The following is a 14823-nucleotide window of genomic DNA, read 5'->3' as shown; positions in this document are numbered from 1 at the left end:
TGGCATCCCTCCCGGGATAGCACAGGCCAGCGGCGCGGCCCCGGGGAGGGCACCCCCAGCACAAGCCGGGAGGGCGGTCCCCCGTCTGCCTGCTGGAGCATCTGTGTGTGCAGACGGCGGGCATCCTGTCCAGTCCGGTGGGGTCTCAGCAATAATCACAGGCTGTCCTTACGCCGCATTACCTGACGTCACTTACACACCCGTGATGAAACAATCGTTTTAGCAACGAATCACAATGATTTCGGGTGACTCCAACACAATCTTGGGGGAAAAAACATTTAATGCAAATATTTAACCACTGGAACATACAAATAAATAAATAAGCTCAGAATAGCTGAGAAAAAAAACCCAAGTAAGTGTAATTGCCCATCTCCCTTCAGTCCCAGATAATCCATTTTCAAAATACTGATAATAAAATACACAAACTAATATGCAGAGAAGATACAGAACATTCAACATAAACCAACCTAAAATAAAAATAAAACCAAGGACAAACCCTAATTATTTTATTTCTGTATATCAAGACTACAAATAGCATTTAAACACTTAATTTATTATTCAAATTATGAAATTATACATTTTGTTTTGATATGGTCATTGTCTTAAAAGTGTCATTCAGTTTCCCCGCATTTAAAAGCATATTGCTAATTCTGGTCAATTCCATAGGACAGCCCACAGCCCAGTGACAGGAAACGCTAGGTGAGGCAGAGGGAGGTCAGAGCGAGAGCCCCCAGGCCCCCAGCATCAGCGAGGGTCACTCTGGCTCTCATGACTGACGCTCTGACGCGCTCTCCGTTTTCAGAGACCGAAATCACCCAGCAACAAGGTAGGTCCTGATAAAGTGCCTTTTTAAGAGAGAGTCACCACCACTCCTCCCCCGGACACGCGCTGGGGACTGTCCAGGCTTCCTTCAGCGCAGCACCGTCGAGAAGCAGAAGGTGCAGAAGCGTGGCCCACGGCCCAGATATCTGGCAAGAGGGGCGGGCGCAGCCCCGGGGGAGGAGGGCGGCCGGCCTCGAGGCCCCGCACGGCAGGCGGCGCCCAGTGCAAACCCGCAGCCTCCCACTTTGGTTCAAGTGACTCGAATCGATGCCAGTGTCTGCTCTCTCCAAGTCGCGCCGATCGCGGGCCACATGGGCCGCGGGAACCGGACGAGCCCCTCCCCTCTCCCGGAAGCTCTGCGGCCACGAGGTGGAGCCAGAAATGGAAGAAGGATGAAGTCTCCCCTCACACACACCCACACACAGGAATACCCAAACCACCATGATGCGGTCAACGGTAAACCGAAACAAGCATGCTAGTCCCATTCAGGGGAATGGCTTAAAAAGCACAAATACAGTATTATCATTGTTGTGTATTTTCCAAACCTAACCACTTTGGGAAAAGGCAGCAGGAGAGAAAATGCCTTTAGTTTTAACAGGACTGTAAACAATTCAGCCACGCGAGAAGCAACGGGCCCAGAGAGGACACATCTCTAGCTCTCAGACCCAGTGTCTCTGCAGACCGAGCAAACGCGCTGCCCCCCCCCCCCCCCCCCAGCACCCCCAGCCCAGGAAGGGCTTGAGTCCATCAGCAAAGCCAAAGCTTCATCTTTGGTTAATTTCACTGAGTTGCCACTAGTCTTAAAACTGTGCTCTTCTTGGCAAAGTTACTGAAGTAGCCACATGGCACGTAACATTGGTTACTCTAAGTTATCGGAAAAGCAGTGTCCATCTAAGTGAGCGACCATGACTTAACGGACCATCTAGAAAATGGAGGAGGGGGCGTGAGGGACGGGAGGGGGGGCAGGAGAGCTGCAGGAGTCCGGCCCCAGCGCCCTCAGCGGCCGGGGGAGCTGCCCACGGTGCGGCCACAGGCACTCCTCTGCGGAGGGTCAGTCCCCGTCTGGGCTCAGCTCAGCTCAAAGCCAGCAGCACATTCGATGGCGTAGAGAAGCTTACTTCGCAGAAGGGTCTCGTCATAGAACTCGGGGAGCTTCAGCAGGTTCATGCAGGTGCTGGCCGTGGGGAGCCGCTCGAGGTCAGAGCCTCCGTTGTGAATGCAGAACGCGGGGTACAGCTCCTAAAAAGAAAGCAGGTGTGCAGGACGCGGCTTTAACAGGCGGCCCTTGAATGGATTTTTTAAAAGCACACAAAACCTGCCTGCTTCAAACAGTAAAACGTTGTTGTGGTCACGTTTTCCCAAAAGACATCTGGTTTTTTACGATGCTCCAGACTGAGCTCTGCAGAATACCAAACACTGTGCCCTGCACTTTGTGCATGAGAAAGGACAAGAATAACGTTCACTCACGGGAAACAGAACCTCTCCAGTGAGCAGGGCCTCCACAGTTTTAGTCTTTTAAAAATTTGTTTAAATTCAAAAGGTACGAGAGGGAAGACCTGAATATATACGCCCATTTGCTTATGTCAGAACAGAAGCCACCCGGGGGGACAGAGCAGGGTGGAGGAACAGTGACAGAGCTCGTCTTCTCTAAACTCTGAGCCACTCGGATGTCACAACAGAAAAAAACCCAAATTCACTCAAAAGGGGAGGAAAACAGCAACCTCAAAATATTGAAAGCAAAATGAAACAAAGGAACCTACGCATTGGTGGCTTAATCACACAGGGAGGCGTTATTCTGAGTGTTGTTTTTTTTTTTTTAAGATTTTATTTATTTGAGAGAGAGGGCTTGAGTGCGAGCAGGGAGCTGCCCAGGCGCCCCCCGCCCCCGCAGTGTTGTTCTAAAACCACCACGGTGCTCCTTACGACTACTGCACATCTATGTGGAATAGTAACAGACTGTGGGACTCCAGAATCCACTAGGAGATGAAGCAAAAGAGCAAACTAAGGGCGCCTGGGTGGCTCAGTCGTTGAGCGTCTGCCTTCGGCTCAGGTCATGATCCCAGGGTCGGTCCTGGGATCGAGCCCCGCATCGGGCTCCCTGCTCGGCGGGAAGCCTGCTTCTCCCTTTCCCGCTCCTCCTGCTTGTGTTCCCTCTCTCGCTATGTCTCTGTCAAATAAATAAATAAAATCTTAAAAAAAAAAAAGCAAATTAAAAACCACAACCGTCCCCATTAAAATAAGATCCAAATATAAAATCAAAGAAATAAAAACCTTGGAAGTTTAAATTTTTTTTTTTTTAAGATTTTATTTATTCATTTGAGACACAGAGATACAGAGAGAGAGAGAGAGAGAGCATGAGCAGGGAGAGAGGCAGAGCGAGAGGGAGAAGCAAGCTTCCCGCTGAGCCAGGAGCCCGATGCGGGGCTCAAACCCAGGACCCTGGGATCATGACCTGAGCCGAAGGCAGATGCTTAACCGACTGAGCCACCCCGAAAACCTTGGAAGTTTAAATTTGAATTGGAAATGTCAGTTTGAACTTGTGATGTATTTTTCTCTTAGGGCAAAAACCGCACCCATTTCCTGACGCTGTCCATGGTTTCCAGGGCCTGGAAACAATAACCACATGTGACAATGAACAGCCTGAGTGCCCAGGTTTGGTTTCTGTAGACCCACTTCTCATGGGAAGGAACCAGGCTCCTTGGGAAAATACGGGATTCCATATGGAGCCAGGAAATGCACCAGTGTCACCATGTGTACACCAGAAAGCCAGCCACCCCACACCCCCCCTGCCTTCAGGCGGGTTGGAAGGCGAAAAGGAATGCTTGGAATTGACCGAAACACGCAAAATGTGAAAGTCCATGCGTTCGTGGTGATAGTAAAGCGGCTAAACATACGGTTGCCTTAAGGAGGTATCATTTCTGCACAAAGAGTCCTCAGGGTAACCAAATAACTGATGAGAAAAAATAAAGCTTTTCTTCGGGGGAAATGTCTGCTAAGAAGTGAAGAGATGCTGCAGGTGGACCGTGGCTGTTTCACAAGCACAGGAAAGAACGGGTCTAGGGCGCGGCCGCAAGGGGCCTCTGCAGCAGGCGGACCGAAGCCGCGCACCAGTCCCGGCCCCTCCGGCCGCCGACTCAGACACTGGGTCTTTGACGCTGAAGTGACACAATGTAAAGCAGACGACGTTTTATCTATGCAACACTACTACCAAAAAAGAAAAATTCAAATCCGGAGTCTGATGATCCTCTAATGACCAGGCTCACAAGACGTACAGAGGAGCGACCAAGCTCCTCCGTGAGTTCAGTGACCAGGTGCGGGACAAGAGGGCGGCGGATGGCGTGGCTCGCTTGTCCTGCTTGTCCCAGCAGCGCTGGCAGGACGAAGGGACTAAGCGCTTACGTTTTAGACACTGTTTTCTCAGGCACGCGCAAACTCTGTCCATCCCGGCAGCTGGCTCCCGGCCCACGAGCAGCCGTGCTCAGGGTCTTAAGTACCTTCTCACAGAGATTCGTGCACAGACAAGAAAGTATCTTCTCCCTCCCCACTTTAAAATAGAAAACGTTAGCACACTATGCACACTGTGTGGACCTCGATCGTCGTTCACATGATACTCTGTCTCTACGATCTTTCTCAATCAATCTGGTTCCCTCTTTTGAGGCTGTATGGTATTCTACTCGATGTACGCAGCACCACTTGTTGATGGACAGTTACGTTATTTATTGTACTTACTAATTTTACCAATGACGATGCTATGAATACGCACGTGCTAAGTCACCTCACCCTGTGCAGATGTATCTGCAGGTTAACTTGATCAGGCAGGATGAACGTGCGATCTCTGGGAAGGACAGCTCTTTCATAGCCACAAATAACCAGGGACTCTATCTCCCTCTTACAACAAACACCATTAGACACAAGACGTGATTTACATGTCCTCCTCCAACAGGAGCCCGATGAAGTGGAGACGGTCTTCATCCTGAAAGCCTGAATCTGCCAACTCTCAGGCAAGCCTGGTTTTAGCTCCCTTGCTACAGGATTTCAGACACCCAGCTAGCTGCTGCACCCCTCACTGTACCAGAAAACGGGGCCCAGGGAGCAAAACGGCGGCCCCCCCCCCAAGGCACCTGGCTGGCATCTGGCACAGGGTGGTTTCAGCTCCGGGTCAGCGCCCCGCACACCTGTCACATGCTTCCTCCTCAGAGCTGTGACAAGACAGCTGGGCTTCCAACACCGGAGCAAAGGCTCACACCGACACCGCCAGCAGCTTCTCCAAGGCACCGCCTGGCCTAGCTGCCCACGAGGCCGGTGTGGCGCGGGCACCGGGAGCCACACACATGCACGTCCTCTGACCTCCACTTCCAGGACTGCAGCCTAAGCAGACAACCAGAGATACAGACCATGATTTATGCACAGGGATGTTCCTGGCGTCAAAAGGAAGGAAGAGTTGTAAACAACTAATAAGAAATTGTAAGTCAATTGTGGTAACTTTGCATGATGGGACATTATGAAGTTGATTAAAAATATTTCAAAGATGTTTTAATATGAGGAAAAATGATCCTGATGTAATGCTGAGTGAAAAAAAGCCTATAAAACTGAGCACATCATTAGCCTAAATTATATTCAAGAATTGTGATCAAAGAGTATAAAAAATAATTACCTACTAACCACCCGCTGTGGAAACGGGAGAACAAAATTGGAGCAATGTCCCCGCCCGGACGGGGACCCCCGGAGGCGCCTGAACCCTGTTGCCCAGCACAGCGGGCGCCCAACTGGCCCAAACTGCTTCTCTGCGGTTTCGTTTCATTTGTATGTTGAATTTAGCATGTACTTTACAATGTGGGCAAAACTGAGCAACAACACAGCCCACAAAACGCTGACTCAGACTTACACACTTATTATTAGCCTTTGTATGTTTCTCACTGTTAAATTAAAAACTTCATTTAAACAGTACACGTGGCATATAGTATGTGCTAAAAACCACTGTCTTTTTAAGAATTATAGTTTATATGCTATTTTAAAAGTGTCTCATGGAAGTGTCCGAACAGAAACCAAAAGAGAAACAGCACATTAAATTATTTCACATTCTGAGTACATGGAGGGCAATTTTCTCAAACGCTTGAATAAACTAAAATGAAAACATCACATTCTGAAACACAAAAGGACCTCTGAAGGCAGAGTCGGTGAGCACAGGGAGAAAGGTGAGTGACTGGCTAAACGGGAAGAGCCTGAAATACATTTGGAATTAAATGCCCCATTTTAGCATTTCTTTCATAATGCTAATTGAATTTCCTACTTGGAGACTTAAAAGTAAAAAAAATGAAGTTTTTCACTGAAATTTGAGTCAAGGGCACCATTTCGTGCATAATTAAATAGAGCACAACGGGAATTTGCATTAATTCAGAGTGAGAAAAATCATCAATTTGTTATGTGGCCTGATGGCAACTTAACAATTTTCTACAGCGCTTTAATGATTTTTTTGTCTGTAACAATCACATTCATTGAACATATTAAACTTTAATTAGCTTTAGCAGACGCTATTCTTCTCCAATAATCCGGCACTAAGGAGTTTCCTAACTTTTAAATTATGCAAGTTTGCCTTTGCTCTTTACAGGACTTGGACTGAAGGACACTCTCACCGGGCATGCCGAGCCAACTGGAAAGCACAAATATTAAGGTGATTTTTTTCCACCTTCAGAACCTAACTTAGGACAACTGCAAAGATATTTGAAAACTCTAAATTAAATTTCATATTTAATGTATTTTAGATCCTTGAAAAAAAAATCTAAAATAGGAAGATTATCTCATAGCTCCCCAAAGCATTTTTCATGGTACAAGGACAGCTCAGTTAGGATTGTGTGGGGTCACCAAGAGGGGACAAGAGTGTTTGTTCTCACTATGGCTCCATGTGGGATTTTGTTTTGTTTTATTTATTTGCCAGAGAGAGAGAGAGAGAGAGGGTGCGCACAAGCAGGGGGAGCGGCAGGCAGAGGCAGAGGGAGAAGCAGCCTTCCCGCGGAGCAGGGAGCCCAACGCGGGACTGGATCCCAGGATCTGGGATCATGACTGAGCCAAAGGCAGATGCTTAACCGACTGAGCCACCCAGGCGCCCTCCATGTGGGATTTTAAAAGCTAACGTAAACCCCCCAACTTCTCCTTCCCTGTAAACATGCGACGCTCCCACAGGCCTTTTAACACAGACTCTTCCACTGGCTGCCAAAATCTCTGGAACCTTCCCCTTCCAGCAACACCCCTAGTTCTTTCTGGCCCTGGACTAAATTAATCAGGAGCTGGCAGAAATCTCTGGGTCCTCCACTCAGTTTTGATGGGAGTAGGTCTTCCAAACTTCCTTTCATGAAACTAGGTCCTTAATTTTCTTACCTCTAGGTTTGGTGTCATTTTGAAACTGGAAGATTCTAGAAACCTAGTCTCTCATAATAAAGGTCGCTGATAAAACTACCTAATCGTATTACAATCTTAGTATGTAAGAATTTAATTTATGTGACTGTTGCCATGACTAGATGATAAAACCTGGCCCTCAGAAGACCCTCTCCTTGGTCCCACTGGTTTGCACACTTGCGAGCCTCCCCCGCGTTCTTCCCGCTCTCCAGGCCCCAACACGGCAACATCCCCAGACTTCACGACAAGCCCAAGAGGAACCAAAAAGCACAGACGTGTTTCTTTCAGGCTATTGCCTGATTTTCTTTAGATGCACAGAGGCCTGTTTTCATATCTGGTCACGTGTGCCAGGGCATAAAACCGTGGAGCTGATCCATCTAGTTCTTTTGGGGTCACCGGGGGCAGTTATACACCAAACCAGAAACATCACTCAATCTTTCTGAATCACTTTGTTTAGGTGTGTTGCTTGTACACAGCAGAGTTTTTTTTAACCCAGTCTGAAAGTTCTTTCCCTTAACAGATGAGTTTATTCTGTGCACATTCCTTGTTGTGATGGTTCAGCCTTCTCTCAATAACGTTCCGTGTCTATTTCATGATTCTTAGTGTTTTCTGTATCTGGTTCATGAAGTGGGTTCTGTTTGTCTTTTGGGGCTTATTCTCCTCCTCTGATACTTTGGAAGACAGGAGTGATTTCAGTTCTAAAGTCACTGAAAATTATCCAGCTTCCAAACTACAGCAGTTTCAATTACGCAGGTCCTGTGAACAATCAAACCACCGCACTCACGCCAACCCCCCAACTTCTCCACTTTATGGCTCTAGCTCGGATGGCACTGCTGGAATGCTGTACGAAGCTACGGAGAGTCATTTTTTTAAAGATTTTTTTGTTTTTATTTTTAAGTAATCTCTACACCTAACGTGGCCTCGAACTCACAACCCTGAGATCAAGAGTCGTATGCTCCACCGCCTGAGCCAGCCAGGCGCCCCTATTGATGTCAATTTTTAAAAATAGTTTGATTAAAGGGCTCCTGGGTGGCTCCGTGGGTTAAGCGTCTGACTCTTGATTTTGGCTCAGGTCGTGATCTCAGGGTTGTGAGATCAAACCCCAAGTCAGCCTTTGTGCTGGGTGTGGAGTCTGCTTGAGATTCTCTCTCCCCTTCTGCCCCCAACTCCCTCTCTCCCTCTCTAAAAATATATACCAGTAAAAATAAAATAAGTAAAATAAATAAAAATAGCTTGATTGAAGTGCAATTTACATACTAGAAGCTCTTTATTCAACTCTCACAACTTTTCCATACTTTTAAAATAATTTCAAAGTAAAAATTTGAAGAAAAGAGTAACTCCTATATAACTCATTGATAGAAGGTTATGGGAAAGTACGTGCCTTCTGTAAGTTTCACCTGCACAAGCATTATTCAGTGCTTATCTAACTTGATATTCTTCTATATTATATACACCACTGTGTATTTTAAACTATTAATATTGCTTTATTTTAATTGGCAATGAATAAGGGAACCTCTAACTGTCCCCTAACCAATTTTAATTGCTAAAAATATTAAGCTGAATTAATGATCAGAAATGATAAGTAACATGAAAAAGTAACAGCTAACAACAGGGAAAAATATCCCACTGATCCTTGAATAATACTGGTTTGAACTGCGCGAATCCACTTACATGCAGATTTTTCCCATAAATACAGATCAGTACTAGACAGGTATTTTCTCTTAGGATTTCAACATCTCCTTTCCTCTAGCTTACTTTATTGTAAGAATAGTGTAGAAGACGTGTTACTCGACTGCTTGTTATTGGTAAGGCTTCCCATGAAGAGCAGGCTGTAGTAGTTGTTTTTGAAGAGTCAAAAGTTACCTGTGGATTTTCTGCTGCTTGGGGGGGGGGTGGTCAGCACCCCTAACCCCACATTGTTCAAAGGTCAACTGCACTTTTGCTCCCACATTATTCTTCCCAAACACACTACATCCCCATTTTTAGCTTGTGTTTTCTTCAGTTCAGAGTAAAACTGAGGAGATGGTACTTTACATCCCCCGAGCCCTGCCCAGGGCCCCCCAGCCAGCAGGCCCTGCTCACAGGCCATCACGATCACAGCGGCCACATCAGCAGGTAACCCGGGGACCAGCACCACGAAATACACATTATGACCAATATGTAACTGATCTGGCCGAAATAGTTAATGTAGCTAAAAATACAGAGAAACTGGTGTTATAAACGCTCTACACGGTAAATGTTACTCCCCTGAGAACCGTGGATAGTGCACTACATCATTTAATCCCACTTGATATCCTGCTGCCTTTCCTGCTTACAAGTTGGTTTTTAAAGCAAATGACACAGAAGCTGTGTACCTTAAACCCCAAGAGAGGGGGTCGGGAGCAGCTCGTTACGAACTTGAGCAGCTTGCGCTTTTCTTCATCGGTGAATCCTTCCACAACTCTCCAAAAGACTTTGATTACAGGATGGTCGGCGGAATAGCCTCCTGTGATAACAGGAACAAATGTTTTATCACAAACCAGGTAACTGCAAAGCGGTATTATCCGAAAAACACCAAAGCAACCAACTGGTAAGAGTGATTCCTATCATTCCACCTGCCAGTGACAGATGCCAGCTCGTGGCTGAGAGCCAACTCTAGAGACACCTTTCTTTTCTTTTCTTTTTTAAAGATTTTATTTATTTATTTATTTGACAGAGAAAATACAATGAGAGAGGGAACACAAGCAGGGGGAGTGGGAGAGGGAGAAGCAGGCTTCCCGCGGAGCAGGGAGCCCGATGCGGGGCTCGATCCCAGGACCCCGGGATCATGACCCGAGCTGAAGGCAGATGCTTAATGACTGAGCCACCCAGGTGCCCCGAGACACCTTTCTTAATTTTTAAGTAGGCTCCATGCCCAACATGGAGCTCACGACCCTGACTCCCAACCGACCAGCCAGGTTCCCCCTAGAGACACCGTTCATTCTGCTCCTGGGAGAAGGTCAGGATCCAAATACCAAAGGCCAGAACGAGGATGAGCCCCGGCAGCCAATGATGCTGCAAAAGGGTCTAAGTTTTAAGAACTCTGCTGGGAGTTAAAAACCAACCTCTATTGAGTAGCAGACCCTAAACAACAAAGGATTTATATGAGAGCCATATATCTGAAAACAGCACACTTTGGGATTTTCATTTCTAACAGAGCTAGTTATTTTGCCAACATGATCTTAGTGTCTAAATTCGTTTTATCACCTGTCCTTGTAACAGTAAGGTACAGACCATGGCTAACAACCCACCCAGCACACGATGAGACCACTATTCTCAAGTGTAATATCTGCTACTTACAGCTTTTAATCTAGTTAAGTGCTTCCTAAAACTGAAATAATTGCTATATATTGTTCCCTCATTGTTAATATACTACAGAAATAACATCGATAAAATATCTTAAGTGCATTAATTGGCACCAAAATGAATATGATAATATTTTAAAACCTATTTACTGGAATAGCTAAGATCATTAAAGGTATAAGCTTTCAGTGCAGATAGGGTAATGCAAACAACCCAAGACAATTTCTTGGCAAAGGAAAGGTTGGATTGATTTCATTTTTTTAAACTTATGACTTGATGGTGGGGACAGAATGACCTTAGGTATTATCTGCCTTTACATAAACATTAGAGTTCAAACTTACAGCAATAAAAATTAATGACAGGAAGGGGAGATACACGCATATGTTTATGTACATATACAGACATGCGTATTTATATGTATATGTAAATGATGTTAGCAAATTTAGAGCTCTGCAGACACGGCTGCAAGCCCCTTTGGAACACCCCCACTTCCTCAAACAAAGTCCATGTTCCCCGCAGACAACCGAGTCTGCAGGTGCACTCAGAGACGGCTCGGCCACAACGCTCCGCCCACACGGCACTCCAGCTCCAAAACCTTGTCAGAGTGACCTCACAGGAAAGCTCGGGAAACAGCACTCCACAGGACAGAGGAGTCTGCACAGGGATCTTTCTTCAAATTGTGGTAAAATACAGAACATAAATTTCACCATTTAAACTTTTTTTTTTTTAAGATTTTATTTATTTATTTGAGAGAGAGCGAGAGTGAGAGACAGAGTACAAGAGCAGAGGAGGAGGGGCAGAGGGAGAAGCCGACTCTCCGTTGGGTTTGATCCCAGGACCCTGAGATCATGACCTAAGCCAAAGGCAGACGCTCAACCGACTGAGCCACCCAGGCGTCCCTAAACCGTTTTTTTTATTTTTTAAAGATTTTATTTATTTCTTTGACAGAAAGAGACACAGCGAGAGAGGGAACACAAGCAGGGGGAGTGGGAGAGGGAGAAGCAGGCTTCCCGTGGAGCAGGGAGCCCGATGCGGGGCTCAATCCTAGGACCTCGGGATCATGACCTGAGCCGAAGGCAGACGCTTAACAACTGAGCCACCCAGGCGCCCCTAACCCTTTTTTTTTTTTAAAGACTTATTTATTTAAAGAGAGAGCAAGCGAGCAGCGTGGTGTGGGGAGGGAGGGCAGAAGGAGAGAATCTCAAGCCACCACTTTTTCCTACAAAATGTCATCACCCGAAACAGAAACGCTATTAAGCAATTAATAGTTGCACCCATTACCCCTCCCCCAGCCCCGGTGACCTCTAACAGGTCTCTAACTCTTCAGGCTCTAAGAATTTGCCCATTCCAGGTATTTCATATAAGTTGAATCATACAACATAGGTTGTGTGTTTTTGAGATGCTCCATGTTGTAGCATGTATCAGAACTTCATTCCTGTTTAAGACTTAATAGCATTCCACTGTATGTGTGTAGAGACCACATCTGATCCTCCATCCATCCACAGAAGGACATTCGGTTGTCCTCACCTCTGGGCTCCTGTGAATAATGCTGCGTGAATATGTGTGTGCAACCTGTGTTTCAGTCCCTGCTTCCAATACCTCTGGGTATATACACTTCAGAGTAGAACTGCTGGGTAAAATGGTAAGTCTATGTTCAGCTTCCTGCGGGGTCGAACCATTTTTCCATAGTGGCTCCTTCACATGCCAGCAACCAACAAAGGCTCCAGTGTTTCCACATCCCTGCCGTCACTTGTTACTCTCTATACGGTGCCTGTGTGCGGGCATCTTCATGGACGGGTGAACTGTTTCACTGTTGTTCTGTTGCATCTCCCTAATGATCAGTCATGTTGCACGTCTGTGTGAGATCACCAGCTGTTTGTATATCTTCCTTGGAGAAATGTCTACTGACGCCTTCTGCCATTTCTGAATTGGCTTGTCTTCTTATTGTTGAGCTGTAAGAATTCTTTATTTATTCTGAATACATATGTATGATTTTCAAATATTCTCCCCTTCTATAGGTTGGTGTTTTTACTTTCTTGATAATGTCTTTTGATGTACAAAGTTTGTAATTTTGATGAAGCCCAATTTATATTTATTTTTTCTTTTTTTGCTCATGTTTTTGGCATATCTAGGAATCCAATGTCAAATCCAAGATCATAAAGACTTACCTGTTTTCTCCTAAGAGTTTTATGCTTTTAGCTCCTACATTAAGGTTGTTGACCCATTTGGGGTTCATTTCTGTATATGGTGTGAGGTAGGAGTACATCAACTTTTTAAATCATGGTAAACTTTTCTGAAGAGGCTCTACCATTTCACATTCAGTCAAGAGGGTTCCAATTTCTCCATGCAGTCACTAACATTTGGTACTGTCTATCTTCTTGATTACAGTCTCTCTAGTGGGTATGTAGTAATCTCTCATTAGGATTTGATTTCGTGTCAAACAACTGTTCCTGTGCTTATTTGCTTGCTTACTGGCCATTTATATGTATCTTCTCAGGTCAAACTTTTTTTGGCCATGTTTTTAAATTCAATTGCTTGTCTTACTAAGTTGTAAGCGTTCTTCATACATATATTATATATATCACCTGAACACAGTTTCTCCCCATCTGTGGCTTGTCTTTTCATTTTCTTAATAGTATCTTTTGAGGGCGCCTGGGTGGCTCAGTCATTAAGTGCCTGCCTTCGGCTCGGGTCATGATTCCAGGTCCTGGGATCGAGCCCTGCGTCGGGCTCCCAGCTCAGCGGGAAGCCTGCTTCTCCCTCTGACCCTCTCCTCTCTCATGCTGTTTCTCTCTCGCTCACTCTCTAATAAATAAATAAATAAAATCTTTAAAAAAAAAATAGTATCTTTTGAAGCACAAAAGCTTTAATTTTGAGGCAGTCCCAACTTTTTATCGATTTCTTTTTTCTGGCCCGTGCTCTTGGGTGTACAACCAAAAACTCCGTCTAATCCAAAAGACAGGCAGATTTTCTCCTTTATGTTCTTTTAGAGGTTTCACAGGTTCGGCTTTTACCGACAGGCCTCTGATCCTGTTGAGCTAGTTTTTGCACACGGTGTGAGGTGAAGGTCTAAGCTCATTGTTTTCCACGTGAATATGTTGTCCCAGCACGACTGTATTGTCAAGTGAATGGTCAACTGACCGTAAACGTGAGGATTTGTTTCTGAACTCCTGATTTTGTCCCATCGATCAATACGCCAATCCGTGTGCCAATTCCACAATGTCTTGACTACCGCAGCCATACGGTAAGTTTTAAATCAGAGTATAACTCCTATAGCTGTTCTTCCACAAAACTCTTTCGGCTATTTTAGGTCCTTTACATTTCCAAATGAGTTTTAAAATCAACCTGTGTATTTTTACAAACAGGGATTTTGCTGGGATTTTGGTAGGGGTTGCACTGAATCTGCAGATTAACTCGAAGAGAATGACATCTTGACGATACGGAGTCTCTGACCCATGACGACGGGCTGTCTCTCCATTTCCTCTCAGTGCTGTCACGCAGTTTGGAGTGTACGGGTCTTGCGTGTACCCTTACTTTGCTGCATTTGTACTTTATTCTTTTTGCTGTTACTCTGAATGGAACTGTTGAAGTAATTCCATTCTTGGATTGTACATAAAAACAAAATTGGTTTGTGTATACTGATTGGTGCTGAAATTTTTTTAGTTTTTTTGTTTTTTTGTCAAGCTATCTATGAAGAAAGACAGTCTTAAGTCCTTTTTTGGGGGTAGAGGGGCAGAGGGAGAGGAGAGGGAGAGAGAATCTTAAGGAGGCTCTACACCCAGCTCAGAGCCGGACATGGGGCTTGAACTTATGACCCTGAGATCATGACCTGAGCCGAAACCAAGAGCCAGAGACGCTTAACCGACTGAGCATCCCAGGTGCCCACAGTTTCACTTCCTTCACTTTTCTTTTCCAACCTGGACGTTTTTCTCCTTCCTTCCCTCCCTCCCACCTTACTGTACTAGCTAGAAACCCCAGTCAAGTGCCTCTGACTTAGGAAGGCAGCACTCAACCTTCCATCATCGTGTGCTGGCTACTACGAAGTACTGTGTATGTCCTGCATCAGCGTGAGGGAGTTCCCTTCTGTTCCTGGTTCCCTGAGGGTCTTCATCCTGAACGGGTAGGAGATGCTTAGATGCTCAAGGGATGCACTTGCTTTTTTCTTTCTCTTCTGCATCTACTGAGACGACCATATGGGTTTTGTTCTTTATACTGCCAACACTGCATATTCCATTAATACATTTTCAGATGTCAAATTAACCTTGCATTCATGCTGTAAATGCTACT

The 14823-nt window shown here is 45.5% G+C and overlaps 1 protein-coding gene across 1 annotated transcript in view; it reads right to left on the bottom strand.

Moving 5' to 3' along the window:
- Positions 1-262: 262 nt before the first annotated feature.
- The window catches only part of UBE3C (ubiquitin protein ligase E3C), a 122232-nt gene continuing 107671 nt past the window's right edge, over positions 263-14823 (bottom strand). Inside the window, exons 22-23 of the mRNA XM_035029883.1 lie at positions 9570-9700; positions 263-2061 (exon numbers count right to left, since the gene is read on the bottom strand). Coding sequence (XP_034885774.1) covers positions 1891-2061; positions 9570-9700 — 302 coding nt within the window. The 3' untranslated portion in view covers positions 263-1890. The remainder of the gene's footprint in view (positions 2062-9569; positions 9701-14823) is intronic.

The sequence above is a fragment of the Mirounga leonina genome, unplaced genomic scaffold, assembly GCF_011800145.1.
Source record: "Mirounga leonina isolate KUSES-001 unplaced genomic scaffold, KU_Mleo_1.0 Mir_321, whole genome shotgun sequence".
Taxonomy (NCBI): domain Eukaryota; kingdom Metazoa; phylum Chordata; class Mammalia; order Carnivora; family Phocidae; genus Mirounga; species Mirounga leonina.
This window is presented reverse-complemented; position numbering and strand designations above follow the sequence as displayed.